Source organism: Panthera onca, chromosome D4, assembly GCF_046562875.1.
Source record: "Panthera onca isolate mPanOnc1 chromosome D4, mPanOnc1 haplotype 2, whole genome shotgun sequence".
NCBI classification, from domain to species: domain Eukaryota; kingdom Metazoa; phylum Chordata; class Mammalia; order Carnivora; family Felidae; genus Panthera; species Panthera onca.
The window spans coordinates 94282819-94309860 of NC_138351.1; the positions used below are offsets into that span (position 1 = coordinate 94282819).

The 27042-nt window shown below is 67.3% G+C and overlaps 2 protein-coding genes across 3 annotated transcripts; both read right to left on the bottom strand.

Annotated features, from left to right (window-relative positions):
* Positions 1–1074: 1074 nt before the first annotated feature.
* Positions 1075–21767, bottom strand: ABCA2 (ATP binding cassette subfamily A member 2). The gene is made up of 48 exons (XM_081791035.1): positions 21594–21767; positions 17728–17821; positions 16652–16763; positions 16411–16574; positions 15968–16095; positions 15667–15765; positions 15109–15327; positions 14400–14773; positions 13996–14155; positions 13085–13213; positions 12757–12924; positions 12592–12688; positions 11963–12136; positions 11783–11885; positions 11588–11702; positions 11168–11358; positions 10820–10970; positions 10542–10746; positions 10247–10411; positions 9977–10157; positions 9668–9880; positions 9364–9560; positions 9094–9276; positions 8675–8859; positions 8347–8467; positions 7836–8069; positions 7547–7753; positions 7191–7293; positions 6754–7073; positions 6468–6681; positions 6270–6375; positions 6062–6173; positions 5920–5980; positions 5673–5847; positions 5384–5499; positions 5157–5304; positions 4958–5081; positions 4699–4831; positions 4458–4575; positions 3733–3911; positions 3520–3661; positions 3306–3440; positions 3119–3222; positions 2933–3025; positions 2721–2823; positions 2506–2643; positions 2223–2429; positions 1075–1823 (listed from the first exon to the last, which is right to left on the bottom strand). The coding sequence occupies exons 1-48, from the start codon at positions 21657–21659 to the stop codon at positions 1788–1790; spliced, it is 7302 nt and encodes a 2433-aa protein (XP_081647161.1). The 5' UTR covers positions 21660–21767; the 3' UTR covers positions 1075–1787.
* Positions 21768–23632: 1865 nt separating this feature from the next.
* FUT7 (fucosyltransferase 7) lies at positions 23633–26788 on the bottom strand. Of its 2 annotated transcripts, XM_081791039.1 has the most exons (3): positions 26268–26788; positions 25409–25542; positions 23633–25309 (listed from the first exon to the last, which is right to left on the bottom strand). In XM_081791039.1, the coding sequence occupies exons 2-3, from the start codon at positions 25412–25414 to the stop codon at positions 24293–24295; spliced, it is 1023 nt and encodes a 340-aa protein (XP_081647165.1). In that variant the 5' UTR covers positions 25415–25542; positions 26268–26788; the 3' UTR covers positions 23633–24292. The 2 variants fall into 2 exon arrangements, with proteins under 2 accessions (XP_081647165.1, XP_081647164.1); XM_081791038.1 differs by lacking the exon at positions 26268–26788 and having other exon boundaries at positions 25409–25954.
* Positions 26789–27042: the final 254 nt, after the last annotated feature.

The following is a 27042-nucleotide window of genomic DNA, read 5'->3' on the forward strand; positions in this document are numbered from 1 at the left end:
TACTATGTCATTTAAAATATCAGTGGGGCACCTGGGTGGCTCAGTCGGTCGAGTGTCCGACTCTTGAGTTTGGCTCTAGTCATGATGTTTGAGCTCTGTTGCCGGGCTCTGTGCTCACAGCATAGAGCCTGCTTGGGAGTCTCTCTCTCCCTCTCTCTCTCCTTCTGTCCCTCTCCTGTGTGACTCTTTCAAAATAAGTGAACTCGAAAAAATTTAGAGGATAGCAATGACGGTAACATGGTGATTTTTTAAAAAGCCGTGAATCCACAGTGATATGTTTCTAAAAGTGGAAATCTTTAAGCAAAATGCCAGCTAATAAATGCAGAAAAGATGAAATCGTTAGAAACCTGACATTTTGCAGCCACCCCCTGGGGTAAAAAGTTTTGGGAGACAAGCTGTTCCCATGGCCCTCCGTCCTCCCGCGGAACCTTCTGTGTCCCTTCCAGCCCCCTAGAAGGGGTCTCTGATGGGAGACTGACCACGGCCAAGCTTGAGCGGTGCGGGCTCTGGGATCCTTCCTTGTGGCCCCACTGTCTCCAGGCTCTACTGCCACCGAGCCCTGCAGTCCCTGGGAGTCCCCACACTGGCCCCAACCTTTGCACACGCTCCACCGGGACGCCCCTCTCAGCTCAGAGACCACCTCCTCCTGAGAGCCCTCCCACATCCTGGGTGAGAGGGACACAGCCCAGCGCACACTGCCCACGGGCCCTGAGTGGGCACGGGGCCCAGGGTCTAGGCCTCAGGGAGCACAGGCCCGAAGGGCGGGCAACCGTGGCTCAGAGCAGCCCATTCAGGACCTGCCTCCGGGCAGGCAGTCTGGGCTATGTAGGCGGGGCAGGGGAGGGGGGTGATGGACAGCCCCCGCCTCAGTCTCCCCATCTGTAGCAACAGCTATTTACAGGGATGAGGGCCCTCCCCCCCCACCCTCCCCCCAGGCTGACCCAGCCACCTTCCCCTCACGCTGGGCCCACCGCTCCGGGACGCTGCAGATGCCCCTGTGGGGCAGGGGCCATACCAGCATCAACCGGGCCCATCTTCACCCCAACGCCCCACTCCACACACGCAGGCTGGCGCTGGTTTTTTTGTTCATTTATTTAAAACAAACATCTGTGCGCTATGTACAGGTCTGGCTCCCGGGCAGGTGGGTGTGCAGGGGGCCAAGCTGGGTGGGAGAGAGCAATGGCAGGGGGCAGGGGTGGGGAGGGGATCCGGCTGCTCGTCTGGCCAGCGGGGCAGCTTCTCCGTTCCTGCTGCCCGGCCCACCCCCTTGAGGCAGCCCTCCCTGGCCCATGCCCATGGCTTCCCTCAGGTGGGGGCCTCCCCAGATGAGAGCAGGATGAGGGGGCCTCTTCCTAGAGCAAAATAAATAAGGGCCGGGGGCGGGACCTAACCCAGTCCCCATCCTCAGCCCCAGGCCGGCCCATCAGTCTCGGGTGTCAGAGAAAGGCCCGTTCAGGAGCCAGGCCCGGCCAACAGGGTCTGGTGGCACCTGGTGGCCCTGGGGGTGGTGGGCAGAGCTGGACGGGGGCAGAGGCTAGGGGCCGGCCAGACCCCAAGGCTTTAAGGCAGAGCAGGGTGAGGGTGTGTGCGGCCCAGGGCCAGGCCAACCTTTGGCACAATCAGGGGAGGGCAGCGCAGTGGCCTCAGGCAGTGCTGAGGACAGGTGAGGGGCTGGAGGGGGCCCCCACTCCAGGGCCTCGTGGCGGGCACTGGGGGGCACAGGGTGGGGCCTCGGCCACCGCCTGACTTCTGTCCCCACTGCGCGTCCTTGAGCCAGCGCCTGACGATCAGCAGAGTGTGTCCGTGTTGAAGGACAGCTGGGCCTGGTAGGTAGACGACAGGTGAGCCGCGCTGGGGGAGGCGTCCGCTACCCCACGCACCCGCGGGCCTGGGACTGGATCCCCCACCTCTGTCTCCCGTGAGTTCTCCCTCAGTGGCCAAGTCTGGTGGCTCCTGTGTCCCCAGGCTCTGCTCCCCCCTACCCCACCTCTGCTCTGCCCGTGTCTGGAATCCCTCAAGGTTTCCAACGTGTCTCGGGGTCTACAACCAGTCTGTTTCCACCTGTGCCCGGAGCCTCCTGTGTCCACCCTAGTCCTGAGCATCCGACGGATCCCTCAGGGCGGCAGGAGTCCCCGGGGCCACTCCTCTCCAAGCCCTCTCCTTATGCAGAGCCTGAGCCCTCTGGCCAGCCTGGCTGCCCTGACCTTACAGGCCGGGCTCACCCGCTCCTCCTCGAAGCTGATGAGGCCCTCGTCCTCTGTGTCCAGGTCCTCGGGCTCGTCAGCCACGAGTGCCCGCAGCTCGGTGGGGGCGGGCCGGGCCCGGAACAGGCTGAGCAGGCGGCCCAGGGGAGACCGCAGAGCCGAGGGGGGCTCTGTCTCCTGCTGCTCCAGGTTGTCGCTCTGCTTCTTGGCGAAGTTCACAAATACCTGGCGGGCGGGGTGCGTGGGTGGGTGAGCGGGGTGCAGCCCAGGCAGGCCCGATGCGCCGAGCTGGGGCACTCACGTTGTCCAGGGTGGTCTGGCTGACCGAGTAGTCCTCGATGCCCAGCACGCCCGCCACCTGCTCCATCTTGCTGAACACCTGAGCCAGGGAGATGTGCTCGGACTGCAACTGGTACTGCACCTTCGTGTGGTGACGCTCCTGGGGACACAGGGAGGTCAGAGGCGGCTGGGCGCCCCTGGGGCCCCGCCCCGCCCCGCCCCTGGGGCCCCGCCCACCTTGAGCACAGCCTCCGGGAAGTTGCGGTTGAAGAACCGCACCACGTCCTTCACGTTCTGGCTGCTCTTCGTCCTCACGGTGATCATGTATCCGTCTCCGAACCTGCGGGACAGGCCTGTGGCCCCGAGCCCCCCCGTCCCCCTCCCCGCGCCCGCGCCCCCCCCCCCCCCCCCCCCCCCCCCCCGCCGCCGGCACCCTCGGCTCGGCTCACCGGTTCTTCAGGTGCTGGATGCTGCCCAGACAGCGCAGGCGCCCGTTCACCATGATGGCGAGGCGCGTGCACAGCGCTTCGCACTCCTCCATGCTGCGGGGCGGAGACGCAGGGGCTGGGGCGGGGCGCGCGGGGTGGGGGCGGGGCGCGCGGGTGGGGGCGGGGCGCGCCGGGGTGGGGGCGCACCTGTGCGACGTCAGCACCACCGAGCGCCCCGTCTTGATGAGGTCGAGGATGAGGTTCCAGAGGAAGCGCCGGGCCTTGGGGTCCATGCCAGTGGTGGGCTCATCCTGGGGGCGGGCGGCGCCAGGCTCAGCGGCTGCGGCGCGTCCACCCCGCCCGGCCCGGGCGGCCGCCTCCCGCCCCGGCTCACCAGGAAGATGAAGGCCGGGTACCCGATGAGCGCAATGGCTGTGGACAGCTTGCGTTTGTTGCCCCCGCTGTAGGTGCCGGCCGGCTTGTCGGCGTACTTGCTCAGCTCCAGCTTCTCCAGGGCCCACTTCACCACCTGGGGGCGAGGACTGGCGTCAGGGCCCGCCCCTCTTGCCCGCCACGCCCACGCCCCGCCCCCCTTGGGCGACCCTCACCCGGGCCTCGTCCTTCCAGGGAATGCCACGGAGCCGCGTGTACAGCTGCAGGTGCTCCCGGGCTGTGAGCTCGTCGAACAGGGCGTCGAACTGCGGGCAGTACCCCAGACTCTGCTGTACCTGGAGCAGCTCCTTGAGCACACTGGGGACACAGTGCCATCAGCGCCGGCGGCCGCAGTCACCCCACCCGCCCAGGCGCCCGCCCGCCCGCACCTGTGCCCGTTGACAAAGGCCTCGCCCCCTGTCGTGCTCTCGTCACCCGTCAGCATCTTGAAAGTGCTGGTCTTGCCCGCGCCGTTCACGCCCAGGAGGCCAAAGCACTCGCCAGGACGCACGCCGAGGCACAGGCGATCCACAGCCAGGATGCGGCCTATCTTCCGGGACTTGTACACCTGGTGGAAGGGAAGGGTCAGCCCACCCATCGGGGCTGCCAGTCGGGCTGGCCGGCCCCTGAACCACACCGCCCCCTGGGCTCCGCCCCTGCCTGCAAATATGACCCACCTGGGCCCCACCCCTCTGCCTGGGCCCGCCCCTGCCTGCAAACACACCCCTACCTGGGCCCCGCCTACACACCTGGGCCCCGCCCTGCCTGCAAACGTGCCCCACCGGGGCCCTGCCCCTGTCTGGAAACATGGCCCCCACATGGGCTCCGCCCTCTGTCTGGGCCCCGCCCCTGCCTGCAAATATGACCCACCTGGACCCACCCCTGTCTGGAAACCGCCCCCCCCCAGCTCCGCCCTGCCTGGAAACACGCCCCTACCTGGCCCCGCCCGAACACCTGGGCCCCACCCCCGTCTGGAAACAGACTCCACCTGGGCCCTGGTACACCTTCCGGGGCCCCCCCCCCCCCCCACCCCGGGCCCCGCCCCTGCTCGGAAACACACCCCACCTGGGCCCCGCCTCCCACCTGGCCTCTATCTCACAAGCCCAGGGCCCACCTTGGTCAGGTTCTCAATCTTGACCATGTCATTGTCAGCGTCCCCCCGCAGCACTCGCTGCCGCTCGCTGGCCACATCCACATCATCCTCCACAGGTTTGGTAGACACTGGCATTCGCCTGTGGGGACAGGGTGGCGGAGTCATCACCCAGTGCTCCCCACCTTTCTGTGGCCACGGCAGGGAGACGGGCAGTGCCCGGCCGGCCACTGGCCCCCACATCTCCCTGCACTCCCCCACTCACTGTGGCTGCCGCAGGAAGTTGTACTGGCACATGATGGTGAGGAAGAAGCCCACGAAGCCTTCGACCGTCATGGCCACCAGCCCCCTGGTGACGATGTCCCACTCGAATGGAGACTTCATCTTGTCAAACTGGCCTGTGGGGCAGCCGGCTCAGGGCCTGTGCCTGCGCCCCCGGCAGCCATGTCCTTCACGCCTGAACCCTCAATCTCTGGGCCGGGCCGGGCCGGACCCCCCTCCGCACGCCCACCCACCCCGCTCACCAATCTTGGCGTAGTACTCGTTGATGTATTCGTTATACGCCATTTCCATGAGCCCGTGGCCCAGGTTGTAGTTGGGGAAGATGAGAAAGCAGCTTTTCAGGTAACTGTTGACAACCTTCAAGTCCTGGAGGGTGACGGGGGGTCACGGGCACAGCCTCGGGCCTGCTGCCCACCACGCCCGGCCACCCCGCTGCCCCACCTTGTCGTGCTCAAAGAGCTGCAGCAGGAAAGTAGCCACGGTGGCCGTGATGCCAATGAAGAGGTTGATGACGATGAGAAACACGTAGGCGGAGCTGGGCACCTCGAACCAGAAGGAGGCCGGGTACATGATGGGGGTGATAGACCACCTGCGGGCAGGCGGGCAGGAGGCGGTCACAGGGAGCCCGCCCCCACCCCAGGCCCTCCTCCCGGCCCACTCCCCCTTACCCATACAGCAGGAAGAGAGAGAGCACGGCGGGGAAGTTGGTGGGTGACGTGTAGGCCGGTAAGTCGAACACGAACAGGATGATGACGCAGCAGGTGGCTGGGACCAGGTAGTTAAGCTACCAGAGCAAGAGTGGCAGGTGAGGGCCCAGGGGCAGGGGTGAGGGGTGCAGGAGTGGGGCTGGGGGGGTGCTGGGGCCAGAACCAGTGGGCCTGGCAGGAGACAGGGGGAGGGGACGGCAGGGGTCTAGGGGTAGAGGGAACCCCCCTCAGCCATGCAGGAGGAGCACACCATGTCCCACACGTAGTTGGCCAGCCAGTAGATGACGGGGTTGCAGCCACTGACAAACTGTAGGTGCTTGGCTTTGGTAGACTTCTCAGCCACCAGGAAGACCACGAAGCTGGCTGGCACGAAGGACATGGCCACGATGATGAAGATGGCGATGACCACATCTGTGCCCTGCAGCCTGGGGGCAAGGCAGCCATCAGCCCTGCCCCGCACCCGCACCCCGTCTCCCCCCACCCGCCCGCATACATACAGGTAATCCAGGGAGAGGCTGGCACTTGTCTTGTTCATGGGGTGGTTGGTGACGGTGATGCCTGCAGACAGGGGAGGGCAGCCTCAGGGACCTGCTCCACGCCCACCCTGCCCGGCCCCCAGCCCAGCCCACCCAGGCTCACCATAGGCTGCCGGGTTGCCCTTGCTCCTGGGCAGGTTGGCACGCAGAATAGCGTTATTGAGGCTGTTGAGGTAGGTGGGCATGCTGTGATAACCCTTGTTGTTGTAGAAAACCTGGGAGGGACGCAGAAACACCCTTAGAGCACCGTGGGTCCCTGCAGCATGCCGGCCACAGCTGGACGCCGCAGGGCCCGGGGCCGTGCCGCTCACCTGGGCTGCCCTGCGCACCGCAATCTTCCGCACCATGACTGGGGCCCGGGCACCAAACGAGGCTGGGATGGACTTCTGGACGTTGCCAAAGGTGATGGCCCCATACCTGGGCAGGTGGGTCGAGCGGCGTGAGGCCAGGCGTGCAGTGGGTGGTCTGCCCCCTCGCCCACAGTTGGCACGAACCCCCACCTGACTCACCGGTGCAGCCGGAAGCGGTCAGAGGTGAAGAGCAGGTACTCGGAGACGTTGTGGCCGGTGATGTCGGTCAGGATGTCTCCTGTGACCACCCGCATCTGGGGCGGGCGCCCACCCACACCCCCCGGGCAGGAGAAGCCGGTGCCCTGCGCAGAGCAGGTACAGCGGATAGGCTCCCGCACCAGGCGCGGTAGGGAGGGTGCTGACGTCCAGTTGTCTGCGGGTACAGCCGGCAGTCAGCTTAGGTCCGTGCCGTCCCACGCCCCCCGGCAGCCTGGCGGGCCCATACCTGGCCCAGAGGTGGGTGGCAGGGAAGCGTTCCAGGCCTGCAGGGGGTCCTCCTCTGGGGACACAGGGGAGTCGGACGGAGCAGGTGAGGGTGGGGGCGGCACGAAGTTGGACAGCGGCAGCCCCTGCGTGAAGGACTCCAGGCACATGCTGTCGAAGAACCTCGCGGCCAGCAGCCGTGACTCGCCACTGGTCAGATTCAGCGTGGGCCCCAGCGAGCCATTGGCCGGAGACTTCAGCACGCAGGTGGCGCCCACGCCCGACGGCAGCCGGAACGTGCTCACAAGCTGCTGGGGGCTGGCATCCGGCGACAGTCGCAATCTGTGGAAACCCGCGGTGTGAGCCTAGCCTGGGCGGTGGGGGGGGAAGAGTGCCCGCCCACCTTCCCCTCCCTCACCCGGCCCCTGTCCACCACAGCTGCCCAGCAGATGGCCTCACCGGTCCTCCTGGCGCTCCTCGTTGGCATAGGGGATGAAGTTGCCACGGGGCTGGGTGTAGTTGTGGTACTGGGAGGGTGACAGGACCAGAGGGGGCAGGTCACCTGGCAGGATGCACGAGGAAACCTGAGCAGGTTCTGACTGCCTGCTGGTGGCCCCCAGGCCTCAGTCCCCTCTTCCCAATACCCACGGGGTTGGAGCTTGGGGGCCTGGCCCTGAGGAGGCCCGAGTCCCCAGTAAGCCCCCAAGTGTGCCCGCCAGGCCCAGAGCGGGCGGTCCAGGAAGGGGGAAGAGCCACAGCCCCACTGCAGTGGGGCTCTGGTCCCCCCAGCACGCTGCCTGACCCAACGGCCATACCAATCTCAGGGACGGAGAGGGCCACGGTCATGGCCACGCAGACGAAGAAGGCGGGGAGCAGGATCTGGGAAGACAGGGCCTTGGAGTTGCGGCGAGCACAGTGGAAACGCTTCACCAAGAGTCCGTGGAACTGGCGCACCTTCAGCCACCAGCCCTCCAGCTTGCGGCTGCCCTGGCCGACCCTCGAGAGGGCCTCCGCCTCAGCCTCTGCACAGGGAGGGGGGCTGAGCAGGCGGCCCGACGCCACCCTCCGGGGACCCTACCAGCCCCAGCCAGCCGCACCCCCCACCTTGCAGGCTGACGTTGTCGGGGTCCTGCGCGTTGTCGAAGAGGGGTCGGTAGTCGCCGTAGACGTCTGCGTAGGTGGCCCCCTCGTCTCCACGGGTAGAGCCTACCGAGGACGCGGACTGCAGTGACACCTGTGACTGGGCCAGCTCTGTGCTCCGGGCCAGATCGCCAACGTGCACCTCCCCCGACGGGCCCTCCGCCACTGGGAGCACATCCTTCCTGGACTCCTTCACATCTGCCACAGCACAGGGGCCAGGGAGGGGACAAGGGGGACTCAGACCAGCGTGCCACCCCCAGTCCCCGTGCTCACCCAAGACCCTCACCCCACCTCACCCTGGGGCGCCCCAATTCCCATGGCCACCCACCGACCCAGGCTCCTCAGCCCCAGAGCCAGCCTGGCAGGGAACCCTGGCACCTTGTTCCCACCCAGAATCCTCGGTCCCCAGAGACCAGGCTAGAGTGGGCAGACAGCTGCGGGTCCAAGGTCAGGTGGGGTGGAGCGGGGCTCCCACCTGCCTCACTGTTCTCCAGAGACTGGTCCTCCTCTGACACCTTGAGGAACACCTCCTCCAGCGTCGTGTCCATCAGCCCGAAGCTACTCAAGTGCAGAGTGTCCAGACTGCGCTCCAGATGCTGGGAAAGGGCTGTGCGTGACCCGATGAGGCAGGGACCGCCCCTCCCGCGCCCCGCCCTGGAGCCCACTCCACCACCACCAAGACCCCGCCCCCTCCACACCCCGCCCTGGAGCCCACTCCACCACCACCACCACCACCACCACCACCACCACGACCCCGCCCCCTCCACACCCTGCCCCGCCCTGGAACTCACTCCACCCCATACCTGGAAGAGGCGCTCAAAAGCCCCCTTCTTGGCGGCCTCACTAGGCAGGATGTAGGAGAGCTCTGTGCTCGTGTCGGAGACTAGCAGGCAGGAGGCCACGTGCTTGCGGATGAACTGGGAGACCTGGGGCTCTGAGCAGCTGCTCAGCTGGGTGCGGCCTGGGGGGCTGGACGTCAGCCCTGGCTCTAGGAGGGGTGGGGAATGGAGAAGAGCTTCACCAGGGGGGTGGGGGGCTGGGGGAGGGGGATCCTCTACGGGGGGAGCCCAGCCAGGTCAAGAGGAGGACCGAGGAGAGGGACCAGGCACCCCAGGCTCACTAAGGTACGCCTTGAGGGCCCGCCCCTCGAGCTCACTGGTCTTGGAAAGGGGGTCCTGGGAGAGGGGGGCCCCAGGCCGGCTCAGGCAGTCTCAGCACAGACCTTGGGGGTCCCCAGGCTCAGCAGGCCGCTTGACCAGAGTAAGGCGGTAACCGTCCCCATAGGCGCCCTTGAGGAAGAGCGGGGAGCCGCAGCACTTGAGTTTCCCATGGGAGATGATGGCTATGCGGTCCCCCAGCAGGTCGGCCTCGTCCATGTGGTGGGTGGACAGCAGGATGGTGCGGCCTGGAGGGGGGTGAGGGACCAGGCTCAGGGTGCTGGGCTGGGTGGGGCCGGCCGGGGCCGCCTGTACCCACCCCACGCTCCGCTCACCCGGCTTGTACTTCAGGATGAGGTCCCAGATGGCTCGGCGTGCGTAGGGGTCCACGCCGGCGGTGGGCTCGTCCAGGATGATGGCGCGGGAGCCGCCCACGAAGGCGATGGCCACGGAGAGCTTGCGCTTCATGCCGCCCGACAGCGTCTGCACCAGCGAGTGCCGCTTGTTGGACAGCTCCAAATCTTCGATCATTCTGCGGGCAGGGCGGCGCATGTAGGGGTGCGCGCGCACGTAGGGGCGCTCGCGGGCTCCCGCCACCGCCCCGGGGCCGCCCCGGAGCCCCGCCCCCACCCCACCCACTTGTCCATCTCCTTGCGGATCTCCTCCTGGGCCCTGCTCTTGAGCCTCGAGTAGAACCAGAGATGCTCCTCCACCGTGAGCCGGTCAAAGAGCACGTTGTGCTGCGGACACATGCCCAGGTTCTTGCGGATCTCGTCCATCTCCGTGCGGATGTCGTGCCCGTAGATGGTGGCCGAACCCGAGGTCGGCGGGAACAAGCCCGTGAGGATGGACCTGGGCGGGTGGGCAGGGTCACGACCCCCACCTCCTGCCGGGAGCCCCACCCTGCTGCCCACCTGGTGAGGACCCACCCCCTGCACTGACACTCACATGGTCGTTGTCTTGCCAGCCCCGTTGTGTCCCAGGAAGGACACCACCTGGTTCTCGTAGAGGTTCAGGCTCAACCTGTTTAAGGCCAGCTTCTTATCGTTCTTGTAGACCTTGGTGAGCTTGTCCACACAGACCACCAGCGGCAGGTGGGTGGGCTCCTCCTCCATGCCCCGCGTCTCCTCTGCACGAGGGCCGCGGGTCAGCTGAGGACGCCCCGGGGTCCCCCAACCCCAGTGACTGCCCCAGCCGCCCCCTGGGTGCCCGCCTCACCCAAGCGCCGGCTCTCCATGGCACAGGCCTGGTCCTCCTCCATGACGCTGAGCCGGGGGGCGCGAGCCCATGGCCAGCTCCACTCCCACGCCTCTGTGCGCCCGCTGCCGAGCCAGTAGGACTTCTGCAGTGGGAAGTACCAGGGCCGGGGTAGCCCGTACATGCCTAGGGGTTGGGGGGGTGGTGCAGAAGGCAGGCTGACCCAGGGCCTGGTGTCAGGTCCGCCCCAGGCCATGTGCACCCTCTAGGGAGCCACACACCCTCTCCTTTCCCCCTGCAGAGGGTCAGCTGGTACCTGGGTGCACCGCCTCGATGTACCACGTGAGCACCCCGTAGACGGCCGCGTCCACCATCAACATGGTGACGGCCAGGAGCAGGTTGAAGTCATCACCTTCCACAGGCGACTGACTGAACGTGTGCCACTGGATGCCCACACCTGCCACCTCGTACAGGGCAAAGTACTTGGAGCCCAGGCCGAAGGCTGTGGTGGACATCAGGGACTGAGGGCACAGTGGTGTCAGCGGGGGAAGGAGGATGGGCCCCGCCCCACCCCCAGCCATCCCTGATCCTCACCGCGATGCACTTCTCAAAGGCGGTAATCTTATCGTGGGCCACCTCCTCGCGGATCGCCACGTACATGTAGGGCACGTAGCTCAGGAAGTAGATGATGCCACCGCAGGCCGAGGCCAGCTTGGCCTTGGAGTACAGCACAGACACCAGGAAGCTAGGGTGGGTGGGGCCACGGCCATCAGCCACACCCGACCCTTAGGGCACAGCCCAAAGCCCTCCTGGCGCAACCTCCCGGGGGACAGAGGAGCTCCAGAAGGGGTGTTTCTGCGTTTTCTGGGTGGACGCAAGAGGCACTCTGCCAGGGCCCGGCAAGGCTCCCTGCCAGCCCCCTGCCAGCCCCACGGTGCTCACCAAAACATGATGGTGGCCACAGCGTAGACCGCCAGGAAGAGCCAGATGATAAGCACGTGACTGTGCATGAGAACCTGGCCGTACTTGAGGATGGCCGTGAGGGCCGTCACAGAGATGGAGAGCTGCACAAAGCCCGTGATGAACCAGGCCACCCAGTGCACGGCGTTGTTCAGGCCCATTGTCTTCATCACCTGTGGGCAGGTGGCCGGGGGAGGGGGGGGGGGGGGGATGCAGGCAGGAGGCCTTGGGATGGGGTGCCACGAAGGAATGACGGGTCTCTGCCCTACCAGCCAGGCCCAGGGAAGGAGAGGTGCCCACGGTCTCCCCTCCACCTTCACCGGTCCCCCTGCCTCTATCCTTGCCCCCTCCCCCCTCCCCCCCCACCTCCCCCTTCCACCCCCCCACCCCCCCGCCCCCCACCTCCTTCAGCCGGTGCTCCTTCTCTGCTACGATGTGCTGGATGGTCATGGCCACTGAGTAGACCCAGGAGATCACCATGCAGAGCGGCATCATGTGCTCGATGACAAACAGGAAGCTGGGGGGGTCGGGGCCGGGGCGTGAGGGGAGGGGCTCAGCCTGAGCCCCAGCCCCCGGCCCCCCCCAACACACACTCACTCGTCTCGCGTGTAGCAGGGGTAGGGGAACATCTGCACATAGTTGCCAGGCTCCACCACGTCGTGCCCCACGAAGGTGTTGATGATGGCACGCTCCATCATGTCTGCAGGTGGGAGAGGTCAGCCACGGCAGGGGGGGCTGGCCAGGCCCTACCCCGGCTGCCCCAGGAGCGGCCCTCACCCTGGATCCAGACGAAGCCGTACAGAAAGTAGAAGCGGCCGCCTGTGTTGGGCCCCGGCCGCCAGTAGGCCCGGCGGATCTCGTTGGTTTTCTCAGTGAAGCTGGAGTTTTGGCGGATCTTGTAGTGCACGTGGGGTGGCAGGGAGCCGTCCTTGCGGGTCTGGAAGATCACGCCTGGAGACAGGACGAGGGGCAGGTGGAGGGGCAGAGCCCAGGCTGGCCGCAGGGTGAAGGTGTGAAGGGAGGAAGGGGCGGGGACACGAAGGGGACTGTCTAGCCAGAGCACCACTGGGCCACGAGGGGCAGGTCCAGGGAAAAGGTGGGGCCGGGGAGCTGGGAAGGTACCTGTTGCAGGGGCAGGGCTGGGCTGGGGGCGGGGCGTGAAGCAGGTACAGGGTCTGGGGCAGTGCCAGGGGGTGAGGGGCGGGGCTGGGAAAAGATAGGGGAGTTGTAGGGCAGGGCTAGGGAGGAGGGGGACCGAGGTGGGGCAAGGCTGAAGAAGGAAAAGGGGCACAGGGGCAGGTACAGCGGACAGGAGGGCTGTGATGGAGAGACGCGAGGCTAGGGCTGGAGGAGGGGGGAGGAGGAAGAACAGGAGTTAGGGACCCGCCCGAGGGGGACCAGCTCACTGGCGAACACGGTGACATTGTCCTGGTAGGCCTGGTTGAGAGTATAGTTGACGATGCTCTCCTCGTCGGGAAAACCCTTGAAGATGTCCACACTCACCTGAGGGGAGGGGCATTGTTGGAGCCGGCCCCCCGCCCCGGCGGAGCCCGAGGGGCCACGCACCCCACCTTGGACATGAACTGGATCCAGCCGCAGGCCGCGTTGTCAATGGTGTCTAGCTGCTGCAGGAGCGCGGAGCCGTTGGGCAGCGAAAAATTGTCCTGGCGCAGGGCAGGCGGGAGCTCCTCCAGCGACAGGTTCAATGCCTCGGGGTGCAGCCGCAAGTCCGCCACGTACTGGGGGTGGAAGCCTGGCTCAGGGGGGCGGGGCTGACACCGGGGGCTCCGCCCACCCCACCCCGGCCCGGCCTAGCACGCCCGCCGCCTTCTGCAGCCCAGCCCCGCCCAGCACCCCCGCCGCCTTCTGCAGCCCACCCCCCACCGGGACCCCCGCCACCTGCTGCAGCCAGTGGAGGTGTTGCTGCAGCCTGCCCTCCTCCAGGAAGCTGCGGATCTCGGCAGAGATGTTGAGCCACACTTGGGCGTAGCGAGTCACGTTGCCTACAAGGGCAAAGGTCTCGTTGGCCTGCAGAGGGTGAGGGCACGGGTCATGGGGCTCAGGGCGGACCCCAGCCGGCAAGGGGGGACCTCCACTCCTTTGTCTCCCCCTAGGCCAGTCCTCCCCCAAACCAGTGTTGCTCTGGCCACACTGCCACCTAGAAGCTCGAAACCCTCCCCTCCCCAACCTTTCCGCAGTGACCCCACGAAACAGGCTGTGCTCTGGCTCCTGGGGCAACATGGCTTCGGGGTTCCCCTACGTCGCCAGCTGTGCCTTCCTGCCTCCTCTGTCGGACCCTTCTCCACGTGTCCCTTCCAGGGTCCTGACACCTGGCCCTTGCCTCCCTGCCCCCGGTCATCCTAAAGACCCCTCCATAGACTCCCCCCTTTCCGGGGCCATTTCCAGCCCTAGCTTCTACTTCTCCCAGACAGGACTCCCCCTGGATTGGCCACCGACACCTTGCCCTCAGCTGGTCCCATACCGCCTAGCTACCCCACCCAATCGTCACCCACTGGGTGCTGCAGAGATCCTCACGTGCAGCCTCTCCTCTGTCCAAACCAGCACTGCGGGCCCTGGCCATGCCTGGCCCCCAAGGGCCTCTGCACCCTAAACGCCCCCTGTGGGTTCTCCCCCTCCCCCCGCAGAGCCGAGTCAGTGCTCAAGAGCCAGGCTGCGCCCCTCCCATGCCAATTCCACCAACCCCACTCGGCACAGGGGTCCCGGGCCTGCAGAACCCGGTGCCCAGCTCCTTCAGCTCCTGCCCCAGAGACACGTGCAGCTCAAGCACACGGCACGCCAGACTTGCCAACCTTGAGAATGACGCGGTCGGCCTCGGAGCCCGCTGGCGCGTACAAGATCTTGGGATTGCTGGTCATAAGGTGCACGAGGAGGCCCAAGTTCCGCTGCTCCTTGCTGGTGAAGCCCAGGGAGCTCATGTTGCCCCGCCGCAGTGCCTCGGGCTCGATGGTGCTAGGGTGGGGGCGGGGCATGAGGGGCGGAGCCCGGGGTCTGGATCCGGGAGGGAGGGGGGTGGGGGTGGAGGTGGGGCCTCAAGAACAGATGGGGGCGGGACCTCAGCGTGGAAGGGGTGCATCGGAAGGGGTGGGGCATGGGGCCGGGATACAGAGCCGGGTGCCCCGGTGTCAAGATGGGCGGGGGTCAGAGCCAGGCCTGGGATCCGACCCCCACCCCTGTCTCCCTGCCGCCCACCTACCGGTTGTTGCCGCACAGGATGGGCTGCAGGCCGGCCCAGAGCTGCACGAAGGCAGAGCATTGGCCCTGCAGCGCGTCGGAGGAGGCAGGAGCCGCAGCGGACGGAGCTCCCTCCTCCGCTGTGGAGTTGGAGCCCGTGCCCACCGCCGCCGCCACCCCCGTGCCGTTGGCCATCCTGCCGGGGCCGCTGGCTGGGGACCCCGGAGGGCGACGGGCGCAGGCACCCTGGGGCAGCAGCAGGGCCAGAGCTGAGAGGACGTCCACATCCTGCAGAACTTTCTGGGCGTCCAGCAGGTCCTCCAGCAGCGCCTGCAGCCGCTGTGGGGGTGGTGGCTGCTGCTGGGGAGCCGAGCCGTTGGGGGTGTCCAGGCCCAGCTGAGGAGAAATGAGCATGTGGGGAAATGCAGGCCTAGGAGGAGCAGGGGCTGGGGGCCGATCTGGAGGTGGGTCAGGGAGGGCACAGGCTGGGATGAGAGGATGCGGGAGGGTCGGCATCCAGAGAGAAGGTGAGCATTGGCGAGGGGCTAGGAAGCACACTGGGGTGAGGCCACGGGGTGAGGCAGGGGACACGAGGCATGGTGTCACTGGGGGAGCGCGGGACACCCACCCACGGGCACGCCCCACTGACAGCCTTGGGCCCGGGAGTCCCTAGGACACGGAGAAGCCCCAGCACAGTGGACCTGTGGGCCAGCTGGCAGGCAGGACCTCACCTGCTGTGCGATCCTGGCCACATCCAGCTGGTTATGGAGCTCAGCAGCCAGCCCAGAAAAGCGCTGGGCGCGGGCTGCAGCCTGCCCATTGCAGACGGCATCCCGGTAGCCCCGCAGCGCCCTCTGCTGACCCTGGGACACGGTGAGGATCCGACCCAGCTCCCTGGATCCCCGAGCACACGTGAGTTCCTCCAGGAGGGCAGGCGTCAGCAGCATCTCCTGGGGGCGAGGCACGGGGAACCGCTGGGCGGGAGCCTCAGCCCAGAGGAAACCAAGGCCCTAACCCAAGAAGGCCTCGGGTCGCCCCCTGCGCCACCCAGTGTGTGAAGTCTGAGACAGCCCAGGTTCTGTGACGGGGCGGGGGGGGGGGGGGGGGGGGGGAGTAGGAGGGATGGACACACATCGCTGTCCTGCCTTCCCCCTCTCCATGCCAGCCAGACTCCCAGAGACCTCCCTCACCTCCCAGGAGAAGCTCGGAATTATCGAGGGGGCCCATTTTTTCACCCGCTCTGGCAGAAGCAGGCAGAACACCCCCATCCCACTAAGAGGCCCTCTCACCTCCATCCGGAATAGGGGGTTGTTCCAGGGCTCCTGACCCCTGGGGAGTCCTGACCCCACATCTAGGGCAGGCGAAGGGCCAAACAGCAGGTGATAGACCTGGGGTGTAAAGGGGGCATGGCTCAGGCCAGGAGGTTCCAGAGCCTGGCCCCGGGGCTGCCTCAGAGCCCCGCATCCCCCCCACCGCCCCCCCGTGCCCTCCATTCCTACAAGTAGGGGAGGAGGGTGGAACGCAGTGCCCAGGGCTGGCAGCTACCCAGGAGCAGACACGCGCTCACAGAGGCCGCCTGCCCCACCTCACCTCAGGCAGGTCCACCCGGGCAGCCAGGAGGGCCTGGGCCGTGCTGTTAGGCAGCGACAGATTCTGCATCAGGAAACGCCAGAGCTCCCGTGGGTCCCTGGCCACCGAGCCCAGAGAGAAGGAGGGCACTGGACAGGCAGAAGGATGGCGCTGAGGGCCAGCTGGGCCCAGGGTCTAGGCACCCAGAACAGATTCAGCGCCAAGCTCCCCGCACCAGGCTCGGCCACTGTGGCGGTCAGCTCGGCCGGGACCACCCGAGCACGTCTGCCCCGGGAACTCGGAGTGACCGTTCAGATGGAGGCCCAGCCGCGAGCCCACGGTCAGAAGCGACCAAGCCGGGGTTTGAACCCAGCTGACGCCAGAGCTCAGGTCTCAACAACCTCCACCCCCGCCCCGCCGCACAGGCACAGCCCAGCCCAGCCCGCCCAGGGCCCGGTGTGCACCTGCAGGTCTGTCCGGGAGGCTCTCCCAGGCGTCCGGGCCCGAGCGGAGGGTCTCCAGGTGCTGGCGCAGGGCCTCGAGCTCCGAGCCCAGGCTGGGCCGCGCCGGGTCGAACAGGTTGCCCTCCTCCACCACGCGGTTGAGGCGCTCCAGAAGCTGAGTGACCCTGCACCACCATCCGAGGTCACCCACTGGCCTCTGCAGGGGGGTGGGCTCCCGGAGGGCGGGGTGGGGGGCACTCACGTGGAGTTGGCGTACTGCAGGAAGCCAAACTCGTCTCGCTGGCCATCCGGGCACAGAGACTGCATGACGGGCAGGATGCCCGCAGAGGTGAGCGGCGCTGCCGTGTAGAAAGCTGGGGGGGGTTGGCGGTCAGGGCAGGTGAGAGGACCCGAGGGGTGGAGACAGAAGGACAGGAGACGGAGAAGGAGTCAAGAAAGGGAAGGGAGATGAAGCCGAATAAAGAAATTTAGAGAAAGTCAAGGAGGAAAGCAGCTTCAGGCAGCAGACAGGGGACAGAGGGCCAAGAGCTCTGGTGCAAAGGACCCCAGCAGGTCAGAGGTCAAAGGGTATCTCGCCATCCCTGCGCCCAACTCCCAGGGTGTCCTTCTTCCCTTAGCCAGCCAAGGCCAAAGTGCCCTGACGCCTTCCCCAAGAATGCAGGTGTGGCAGGGGTGCCACAGCCCAGGGGAGCACGTGGGGCCCCCCCACCGGGAAGTGACCTCTGACCTCTCTGGCCAGCTGGTTAGCAGAGAGAACGCAGGAACCCACAGGGGTCTGCTGGGGGAGCAGCCAGGTGACCTGGCCCCGGGCCTGCAAAGCAGGGCCGGGTGACCCCACAGGGAGATGGAAACCCCCAGAAGCTGGGCCCGGGAGCCACCGTGGCCCAGGCACACTCAGCACCCACCGCCCACCGTCCCCCAGTGCTCCAGCTGTCCCTGACAGCGGAGAGGGGTTTTTGCAGGACGCAGCCAGGCCCGGAAAGGCTGTTAATGCAAGCAGGGTTGGGGCACGCTTAGGCTGCACCAGGAAGGCCTCACTTACAGACTGCATGCAGGCCCAGGAGGAGGACAAGAGACCATGCGGGGGACGGGTAAAACAGAACAGAGGAGAACCGTGAGGGATGGCCGCCGCAGCCGCCCCGGGCCCCTAGCCCAGCCAGGAGGCGCGGCCAGGGACCGCGCGGGGGAGCGTGGCAGCTGGGACACGTGTGTGGCCGCGTGCACACAGGACAGGCATGTGTGATGCGGTGAGGACCGCCTGCCCCACCCTGACCCCCCAGCTGTGCCCTGGGCACCCCCCCCACCAAGGACACTCACCTTCCTTCACGGAGATGGTCGGTTTCTTCTGCCGAAGCCCCAGCAGGATGAAAAAGAGGACCAGAGGGATGAAGATCTCAAAGGCCAAGACCCACTGGAAAGGGAGGTTGAGTAAGGTACCTGCCTGGCAGCCTGGCCTCCCACGCCACCTGCCGGGGGCTGGACGGGACAGGCCTGAGCCCCCCGCTCCCCAGACAGATGTCTTCCTGGTAGGCAGAGCCAGCCTGGGCCCCACATATTCCCACGGAGGCCACAAAAGGTCAACGCAGGCCCTTGGGGGCCAACAGAGTCTGCAGCCCCACCCCCTTCCTTCAAGGGCCTTCTCGAAGGGCGCAACTGCAAGTGTTGTCTGGCCCAGGTCAACCAGGTCTCCCACCCCCTGGCCCGGGTCCTGTTTGCCACACTGACTTGCCAGGAGAGACAAAACAGCCAGCTTGTGGTCTACTCTGACCCGTGCATCTGCCCAGCTCAGCTTCCCCTTCCCCAGGCTAAGATCTTGGAGGTGGTCGTGGGCCCCATCTCAGCTCCCACAGTCCCCCAGGGTGAGTCCTCCTGGCTGTGACACCCGTCATGACACCCCAAAGCCTGGACAGGAGGAGGCATGGCTCTAGCCCCGGGTCCTGAGCCCCCAGAGAAACCTGGTCAGAGGTCTGACAGCCCTGAGTCCCTGAGGCACAGGTACCTTCTTCCGCCCTGGCCCCTTCCCCTCCCCCCCCCCCCAACGTGGTTCACGGCAGTGGGGGGCGCTCAGCAGCCCTGCCTGCCCTCCCCAGCACCCCTGTTCAGTATTCCTGGGACTGCCCCGGCCACCCCCGCCTGGGCGCCAAGGTGAGCCCTGATGGAACTGCTCTGTGTGGGAGACAAATGCCAGCAGCCCCAGGGACCCAGGCCTCCCGTGACCACCCCCACCTCTCCCGGCTCAGGGAGGGAAGGTGGAGAGACGGGACCTCAGGCCAGCTGCCCTGAGGGGGAGCCCCCTGCTCAGCCCAAAGACACACCCCGACCTCCACTGGCTCTTCTCAGAGGCTCCAGGTTTCCTTCCTCTTCGCCCCCTGCCCCCGAAGCAGCTTCAGAGCCCCCACCCCGGTGGCGGTTCCGCCTGGCCCAGGGCCCAGGCTCCCGGTCCCCTGGGGTGGACCAGCTGCTCCTGTTTATCGCACTCTGACAATCGTGCTCTGTGGCCTGGAACACCCCACTGTGTGTCTGCACCCCACACTCGCCCCAGCCCGTGCCAGCCTCCACCCCCTCCCAGGGCTAGCTGGAGAGGCACCACGGGCAGCCACGGGGCTGGGGGCGGGCACAGAGTGAGGGTGGCTGCATGCAGGTGGCGACGCGGGAGCGCGGGGTCGCGGCCGTGGTGCCAGCCCCACCCACACCCGCCCTGCCACCGGGCACCTCCACCACGTAACTGCAGCAACAGGCCGCGGCTACCTCCTCATTGCTATAGCAACAGCCGTGCAGGAGCTGCTGGGAGGAGGGAGGCCTGCTTGGCGGGCGGGCGGGCGGGCGGCCAGAGGGGCATCTGGTTACAGGCAGGCAGTGCAGGTTAGGCCCCACCTGGGCGCCCCACCTGGGCGCCCCACCTGGGCGCCCCACCTGGGCACCCCACCTGGGCACCCCACCAGCGGCCGGCAAGGTGGTTAAACCCCAGTCCCTTGAGACTAGCCGGGTGCCCCCATGGTGTTGCCGGGGCCTGGGTGCCCACTCTGGGCCTGAGCCACCTCCTGCTGTGTCAAGGGGAGAACAGAGGAGACCTGAACGGAGCGGCCTGACCCTGACCCCAGGGGTGAGGCTACAGCAGTCCCTACAGCAGGGCAGACCTGTCCCAGCTAAGAGGGGATAGGCGACACTCAGATGGAGAAACCAAGGCACAGAGATGGGAAGAGTGAAAGAGCAGGGCACAGAGGGCCTTCGTCCCTTCCCTCCAAACCAAGCCCTCCCCCAGAGAAGCGCATACAACGCAGAGCAGAACCTCTATTGGCCAAGCCCGCAGGTCCAACTCCAAAGCCCAAGACCTCCCCAGGAAAGTGGGGAGCCAGGAGGAGTGGGCTAGGCACTTGGCCAGCCCCTGCCCCAGCCCCACGGCACGAGCCCAGCAAGGCCTTAGCCACCCTGGAGGAGGAATTTCTGATTTGCTGTGGCCTCAGGCCGAGGACCTCCATGTGGCCCAACCAGTCCCTGGTGGTGCCGCTGGGCAGGGTACAGGAAGACTCTAGGGAAGGCCCAACCTAGCAGGTGGGGGCCACTCCCGGGTACCTGGCAGAAGGCACCTCCCACCTGCTTGCCAGGTGCCTCACAAGCCACTGCTCCCTTCCCTGAGCCTTGAGGTCTCCAGTGGATGCAGGGACCATCATTCTAGGCTCTGTTCCCAGACCCTGGGGGCCCTTCCTGCTGAGAACCCTGGGGATAATGCTAATGCCCACATCCCAGTCTCCTTTCCTCCCCTGAGCCCTGCCCTGGTGCCCCCAGTAACCCCAAATCTGAAGCAGGGGAAGGTGCACCAGAGGCTGCAGGCCTGACCCATGGGACCCGGTGCCAGCCAGCCCCAGGCACGTGGGCAGGGAGTGTACTCAACCCCGGCTCCCTGCCAGGCTCAGGTGCCCAAGGCACTCCTGCCAGCCATGGTGATGATGGCCACCCCACCCTGCCTGCAGCCCTGGGCTTCTCATTATGCACTCCAGAGCCCTTCTCAAGGAGGCACCCATGCAGAGGCTCATCAGCCCCACTGGGCTCAGAGTCAGGTGGGAGAGGAGCCTCTTGGGCCCCAGGTGGGCAAGGGGATGCCTCCTCCTCGGGCCCCCACTCTGGACCCCAGCCTGCTCTGGGCCTCACTGTGGAAAATCCCCAGGGCCCATTCAGAAACCGGAGCTGCCCAGGCCTCTCTGGTGCATGTGCTGCTGTCGGCTGGGCAGGACAACAAGAGATGGCCCTGCCCTTCCCGGGGCAAGAGCGGTGAGGGCCGGCGTGATGGTACCCATTCTGCCCCAGGCTGGCTCCTCACCAGGGCCTCTGCCCCGGACAGCTGCTGTGTCCTGTACCCCCAGGCCCCTGGCCGCCCCAGGCACGGGCGGACAGCTGGGGTGCTTGGAGGTCACATCTCCAAATAGCAGGATCCGGCTCCCAAAGGAAGCTGGGGCTGGGGAGACCAGAAGGCGGATTGGCCTCAGGGAGGACTGCCCCAAAGGACAAAAGGGTGCAGGGCTGCAGGCTGGCCGATGCTGCCACAGCAAGGACATTCCCATTGGTGAGAAGGCAGGAGCACGGGCTAAGGGACTTTCGGGAAGGGTGAAAAAGAGGAGGAGGAAGAGGAGGAGGAAGAGGAGGAGGAGGAGGAGGAGGAGGAGGAGGAGGAGGAGGGGGAGGAAGAGAGGTGTCTGCCCAAGGGCAGAGGGGTGGTGCAGGGAGGGAAGGGGCAGGGTCCCTGCAGGGACTCCAGGGGGGCTGGGCCCAGAGGCCAAGGAGCCTCTGGGCTGGACAGAGTCCCCCCATGACTGTCCTCTGTCCCGGGAACCAGGGCCTCCCGCGACCCCAGGGTCCTGGGACCGCTCGCCCCCCCTACTCGCGCAGCTAGACCCCAAGAGCGCGCCGCGCAGGGCGCCCATCCCGTGACTCAGCCGAGCACCGCGAATGTCAGCGGGCGCGGGCCGCGGGCTGGGCACGGCCGAGCCCCCTCCCCAGAGGCCGGAGGCCGGAGCCCGCCAGGGCGGGCGGGGTCCGGCGGGAAGGGGTCTCGGGCCCGCCGCCCCCGGCGCCCGCCCGGGGTCTGCGCGCGCCCGGCCGCACGTGCGCGCGGAAAGCGCGCCGCCGGCCCCGGTGCGCGCGCCCTCTCGCTCGGGGCAGGCCGGGAGGCGCGCGGGGTCGCTCACCGGGCTCCGGCGCTTCAGCGTCACGTTCTTCCAGAGCAGCAGCTGCAGCTGGTGCAGGAAGCCCATGGCGGGGCCGCGCTCCGGCCGCCTTCGCGCCGCGGCCCGCTCCTCTGCGCGCCCCGCCGGCCCCGCCGCCCGCCGCGCCGCTCGGCATCGCCCGCGCGGGGCGGGGCCTCGGGCGTCCGGGACCGGCTCCGCTCTGGCTCCGCCCCCCGCCCGCACCGCCCCCGCTTAAAGGCGCCGCGCTGCGCTGCGCCCGCCGCCGCGACCCGCGCGGGTTCCTGGAGCTCTGCCCCGCCGCGGGCGGCCTCCTCGGTCGCCCCCATCTCGCCAGGCGTTGAAGTGACGTGCCCCAGAGCCCCCGTCTAAACCGACTCATCCCGCCCCTCCGGGGCGCTTTTCTCCCGGGGGCATCGGGCCCGCGCACAGCAGCCCCCGTTGGGATCTTCGCGCTCCCGCAGAGGCGCCCCAAGGCGGTCACTGGCCCCCAGGGCGCCCTGAAGGGATGCTAGGGGAGGCTCGGCTCCCACCGCGTCAACACCTCCACCCGCCCGCGTTCAAGTGCTGCAGGCAGGGATTTCACCTGGACGTCAGAGCCAGGTCTCGGTCCCCAGGGTCACTGCCAGGCTGGAAGGGTGTGGCCGCCCGCACGTGGGGAGGGGAAAGCTTAGCACGGGCTGGAGATGCCACCTGTGCAGGGCGGGCAACGTCTGCCTTCAGTGCGTCCAGAAGCAACGTTCCGGCCCCGCCAGGTGCTTCCCGACCCGCGCCTCTTAAGGCGGGGGATGGGGGGGTGGGGCTTTTGTGAGAAGCGCTGTAGGTGCGCTGTCCCACCGCCGGAAGAACTTCGTCCCTTGGTCCCTTGTGAAGGAGCCACTTGCTGACCAAGAGTCAGGATGGGCCTGGTTGGGCCGGGGGTGTGGTGCTGCAGCTCTCTGGCTCCCGGCAGGTGGGGCGGGCAGGGTGCTTGAGGAGGCGGAGGCTGCCCCCACTGTAAGGGGCTCGTTTTCCTCTCTGTTTGGGAGAGCAGAGCGAGCCAGGCCTCCACACACGGAATTTGGAATGGAGTGATTTCCGCAGAGGCAGTTTGATGCCTGGTGGGGTGAGGCTGCCGCTTCCCATGGAGGCCAGCAGAGGCCAGCAGGGGGCAGGGAACCTCTGTGGGTGGCTCGGGTGGCTCCTCCCCAGCCTCGGTCTCCCCACTTGCCAACGGGAGGTGCAGGCCGGGAGATGGCCAGTGTCTGTGGTTCGCATAGAGGGTGCACCCTAAGCTGAATGGCAGGCTTTGGGGGGAACCACAGCTACCTGCCCCTTCCCAGCTCCTTCTTTACAGTGGGGTGGGTGGGTGGGGGGGGGCACGGTCCCCCACCCACCCCACCGTACATCCTGAGGACGCTTCCTTTTCCCTGCTAGGTCAGGGCAGGAAGTCACTGGCAGGCCTTTCCCACAAGCCACTGCCAGGGGGAGGGCAGCTTCCTGCCTCCACATGCCATCCAACCCCACCTGGGGCAGGGGCGAATCCTGTCCCCTGCCCCAGGGGCTCAGCCTGTTGGAGGCCCCCGTCAGCACCACCGGCTTCTCCGCTCCTTCCCCCACACGCAGCCTGCCACGGGGGCTGCCCTGACCGCCCCATTGTCAGTACCCACCTGTGCCCTTGCGGCCACCAACCACCTGTCACAGAGAACCTGGTATCACAAACCAAGCCCTGCCACACCCCAGACGCCTCTGCAGCCTGAAAATGAAATCCCAGGGTCTTTAAGACGGGGTATCTCTGGCCCCCTCGAGCCAGGCTTCAGATTTCGGCACCCCTACCCCCCCACCCGCCTCGGTCAGGGAAGGCTCTCCAATGCCATGCTGTTCATCTGGCCGTGGCTAAGGGAAGCTGGGAGGCGCGGGCAGAGTGTGGGGGAGGGTCTCTCAAGCACAGGGAGCTCAGAGGCCTTGAGGAGGAGCAGGCCCGATTCCTTCAGGACAAGGAGGCCTGTGTAGCAGGGGTGAAACGGCGGGGGGTGGGGGCAGAGAGACAAAGAGTCAGCACATGCCATTCTCGTTCTCCCTTTACTGGCAGCTGCCCTCCCTAGAGTGGGCCGCGGGTGGGAGAGGCCAGCGAGCTCTTGGTGTGCTTGTGTGGTGTCCCCAGGCCTGGCACAGGTCTGCACACCGGGGCTCCGGGACCATGGAGGGCAAGGGTGATGTGCCCGCACGACCCGGGCCAGTGGTCCGTTACAGAGGAGGTCGGGGGGCACGGTCTTTCCCCCCACAGACTGCAGGAGGGCATGCCCCCCAGGCCCAGCGCCCTGCCTCTGCCCTTCTCCACGCCCCCCCACCCCCCCCCGCCGCCGTGTCTGGCACAGCCTCGATTCGCCCGGCATGTCACCAAGGTGGGGAGGGAGGTCCTCAGAGGTCGTGGGAGCCTGTGTCTGTGATCAACTAGCAACACGCACCCCCACTAACTCCCTGCTCTCAAGCTTCACCGCCAAATGCTCGCCCCAGTGCTCACCAGCCTCCTCCAGGCAGCCTGCCCACATCGGCCCCCTCCTCCTACACCCCTGCTTTCTAGCCTCTGACCCCAGCCTCCACATTAACCTGACGGCTGCGCATCAGGGCCGGATGCCCGGTGGTTTGATTTCAACATCCAGCCTTCCACCCACACCGCCAGCGCCCAGCCGCCCCCCTCCGCCTCCTCCTGCAGCCAGGGCTCAGGCCTGGAACCAGCCCTTGAGGTCCCGGTAGACCCGGTCTCGCGGCAGGCGGGGGTAGTGGGTGCAGATGGCACAGAAGCGCTCCCGCCAGTCCCCAAACAGCCGCACGCGGAGCCGGTCCCGCCAGGCGAAGTAGCGTCGATAGCGGCTCTGGTTCATGCCCACCAGGAACGAGGCCAGCTCTCGGACCGTGCCGAAGTCGTCCACGTGCACGAAGGCGTCGGCGGGCGCGAAGGCCTCGTAGGTGGCCCTCGGGGGCCCCAGCACCACGGGGACGGTGCCGGCGGCCAGAGCGTTGCGCCAGAACTTCTCGGTGATGTAGTCTCGGTGCTGCGAGTTCTCGAAAGCCAGGTAGAAGAGGTACGGGGCCACGGTGGGCAGCAGGCAGCTGGCACAGAGCGGCCGCCCGCTGGCGCGGCCGAACACGTCCACCCGCAGGTGGGGCGCCAGCTGCCGGTACAGCTGCACGCGCCGCTGCCGCTCCTGGAGGTTGCTGACCACCCAGGCTGCCGTCCCGCTCTTGGGCGGCAGCGGCGGCGCGGGCCCCGCGTGAGGCTCCAGCCGGCCGTAGGGCACGAAGATGTCCGAGTCCCGCCGGTAGCTAAGCACCCAATTGAAGATGCCGCCCAGGCGCCCGAGGCCGCGGGTGTGGCTGGGCGACTCCATGGAGGCCCACACCCAGGGCTGCCCCCGCGGCCGCTCGGCCAGGGGCAGGCGGGCCCGCCGGCTCTGCAGCTCGCGGTGGTGAAACACCACGACGTCCGCGCTGGCCAGCAGGCTGCGGTTGGTGCTCAGGCGGCAGCGGGCCACCCCGTACCGGACGCAGGTGTCGCCGGACAGCTCTGGGGGCTGGTCGGCGAAGGGCCAGTGCCAGACGAGGACGGTGAGCGTGGGCGGCGCCGCGGGGACCCTCGCGGGGGCCCACCCGAGTTGCCACAGGAGCCACAGGGTGGAGAGCAGGGCGGCTCCGGCCAGCGTCCCCAGATGCCCGACGCGTCTGAGTGGGGCCACATCCTACACGGGACACGCGGGGGGGAGAGCGGCTGTCTTCCCGGCGCGCCCCACAGGCCCCTTCCTCCCGGCCCAGGTCTCCCCGGGGGACCACGCACTCACCAGCATGGCTCATCCACAGCGCCCGGTTGCAGCCACCCGAGGATCTCAAATCACAGCAGCCGCTAGGCAGAGGCGCCCTGAAATCACGGCTGCGCCCCCGCGCCCAGCCCCACCTGGAAGCGATCTCCTTTCATCTGCCCAAGATGAGAGAAACCAGGGTATCTTCCTGCTCCCGCTCCGCCCCGGCCCCCGCCCTGGGGGTGACCTTTGGCAACAGCCACCATCCTGGTTTGCCCGCCCGCCCGCCCGCCAGCTCGCTGGCTTTCTCCTCTGAGCCTCTGGCTGTGGGGGAGGGGGGCTGGGTGGTTCTAGGAGGGGCGCCATCCAGAGCCCACACCAGGCCCCGCTCCCCTGCTGAAGGGGCCTGGGGCCAGCAGGGGAGGGGCCGTCCTGGGCCGATGGGGGGGGCCCCCTTCCCAGAAGAGCGCCCCGCTGGCAAGGACCCAGTCACTGCCCACCACCCAGGCCCGGAAAGCAGGGCGCACTTCCCCGGGAGGCCCCTCCTGCGGTAGCATCACCCACTTCCCCTGCCCAACGCCCGCCCGCTCTGCCACTCCCAGACCCCCACAAAGACCTGCTGTGCTCAGCGCCCTGCCAGGAGCCTGAGCCTTCGGCCACAGCTTCTCACGGCACTGCCCCGCCCCTCCTCACCCCTGCCACCTCTAGCTCGCCTGCCTCGCCACAGAACCCAGGTTCCCAGGGAGGGGGACTGCCCCGGGGTCCCGGGAGCGTCCACACCAGGCCACAGCACGTGCCCTTTCCATCCACACCAGGCCACAGCACGTGCCTAGAAAGGGCAGGCGCCAGCCTGGGCCTGGCCCCAGGGTGGGCTGCAGGGCCACGTGCCTTCTTTCCTCACCCAGGGACACATGTCCACCGAAGTCCCAGGGTTCTGGCCAGCCTGGAGTATGGGCAGGGGCCTGCCCTTGGGGGCTCCAGGCCTCTTCCTCCGGGCCCCACAGCCCAGGATGGGGGTGGGGACAGGGAGGGGGCTTTCCAGGGTGGAAAGGGAAGGAGTCGCTGTGTCCCTGACGCTGGCAGGTAGGGGGCCGGCTCCTGCTCCAGGAAAAGGAAGGCAGAAGTCCAGAGGCCTTCTCCACCCCCACCGCTGCCCTCCGGCCAGCTCTGGGGGCCCAGGCCTGGAGGTCAAGTTCCTTCCCCTTCTTCTCCAGTTCCTCTGAGCGGGAGACACGGCAAACCAGCAAGGTCGGCCTCCCCTGAGCTCTGGCCCCCTCCCCACGCTCAGCTCAGCCAGCGCCCATCTGCCTCCTTCACCCTGGCTGGACCCTCACGTGGTCCCCGACGTGGCAGGGCAAGGACTGGCCCTCGTGCTCAGCTTCTGGAGGCCTCAGGCCGGTCCCGCTCTTGAACCTGCGGGATGGCTGTTGTGGAAGGAAGGGCAAACAGGAACTATTGGCTGGGTCTGCTGCCCCACCCCATTCTGGGGACCTTGCAGAGCCCGCTGTCCCCATCCTTTCTCACTTTGTGGCACCTGAAGCTGCTGGCCTCTCCCAGCCCCCGCCCCCCAGTGAGGACCAGACTGCTGTCAGGGTGGAGCCGGGAGCTGGCGTGAGATCCACGGAGGAGACAGACACCGGTGCAGGAGAGGGGGCAGTGTGGCATCTGTGGGGCTC

What these genes read in the sequence shown, in the direction of transcription:
- ABCA2 (XM_081791035.1), bottom strand. Translation starts at nt 21,659, where the DNA reads ATGGGCTTCCTGCACCAGCTGCAGCTGCTGCTCTGGAAGAACGTGACG. An exon ending in CCCGGGTGGACCTGCCTGAG is followed by an intron (nt 15,766 to 15,967) that starts GTGAGGTGGGGC and finishes TTTACACCCCAG; the next exon opens with GTCTATCACCTGCTGTTTGG. An exon ending in GCCTTTGTCAACGGGCACAG is followed by an intron (nt 3,662 to 3,732) that starts GTGCGGGCGGGC and finishes CTGTGTCCCCAG; the next exon opens with TGTGCTCAAGGAGCTGCTCC.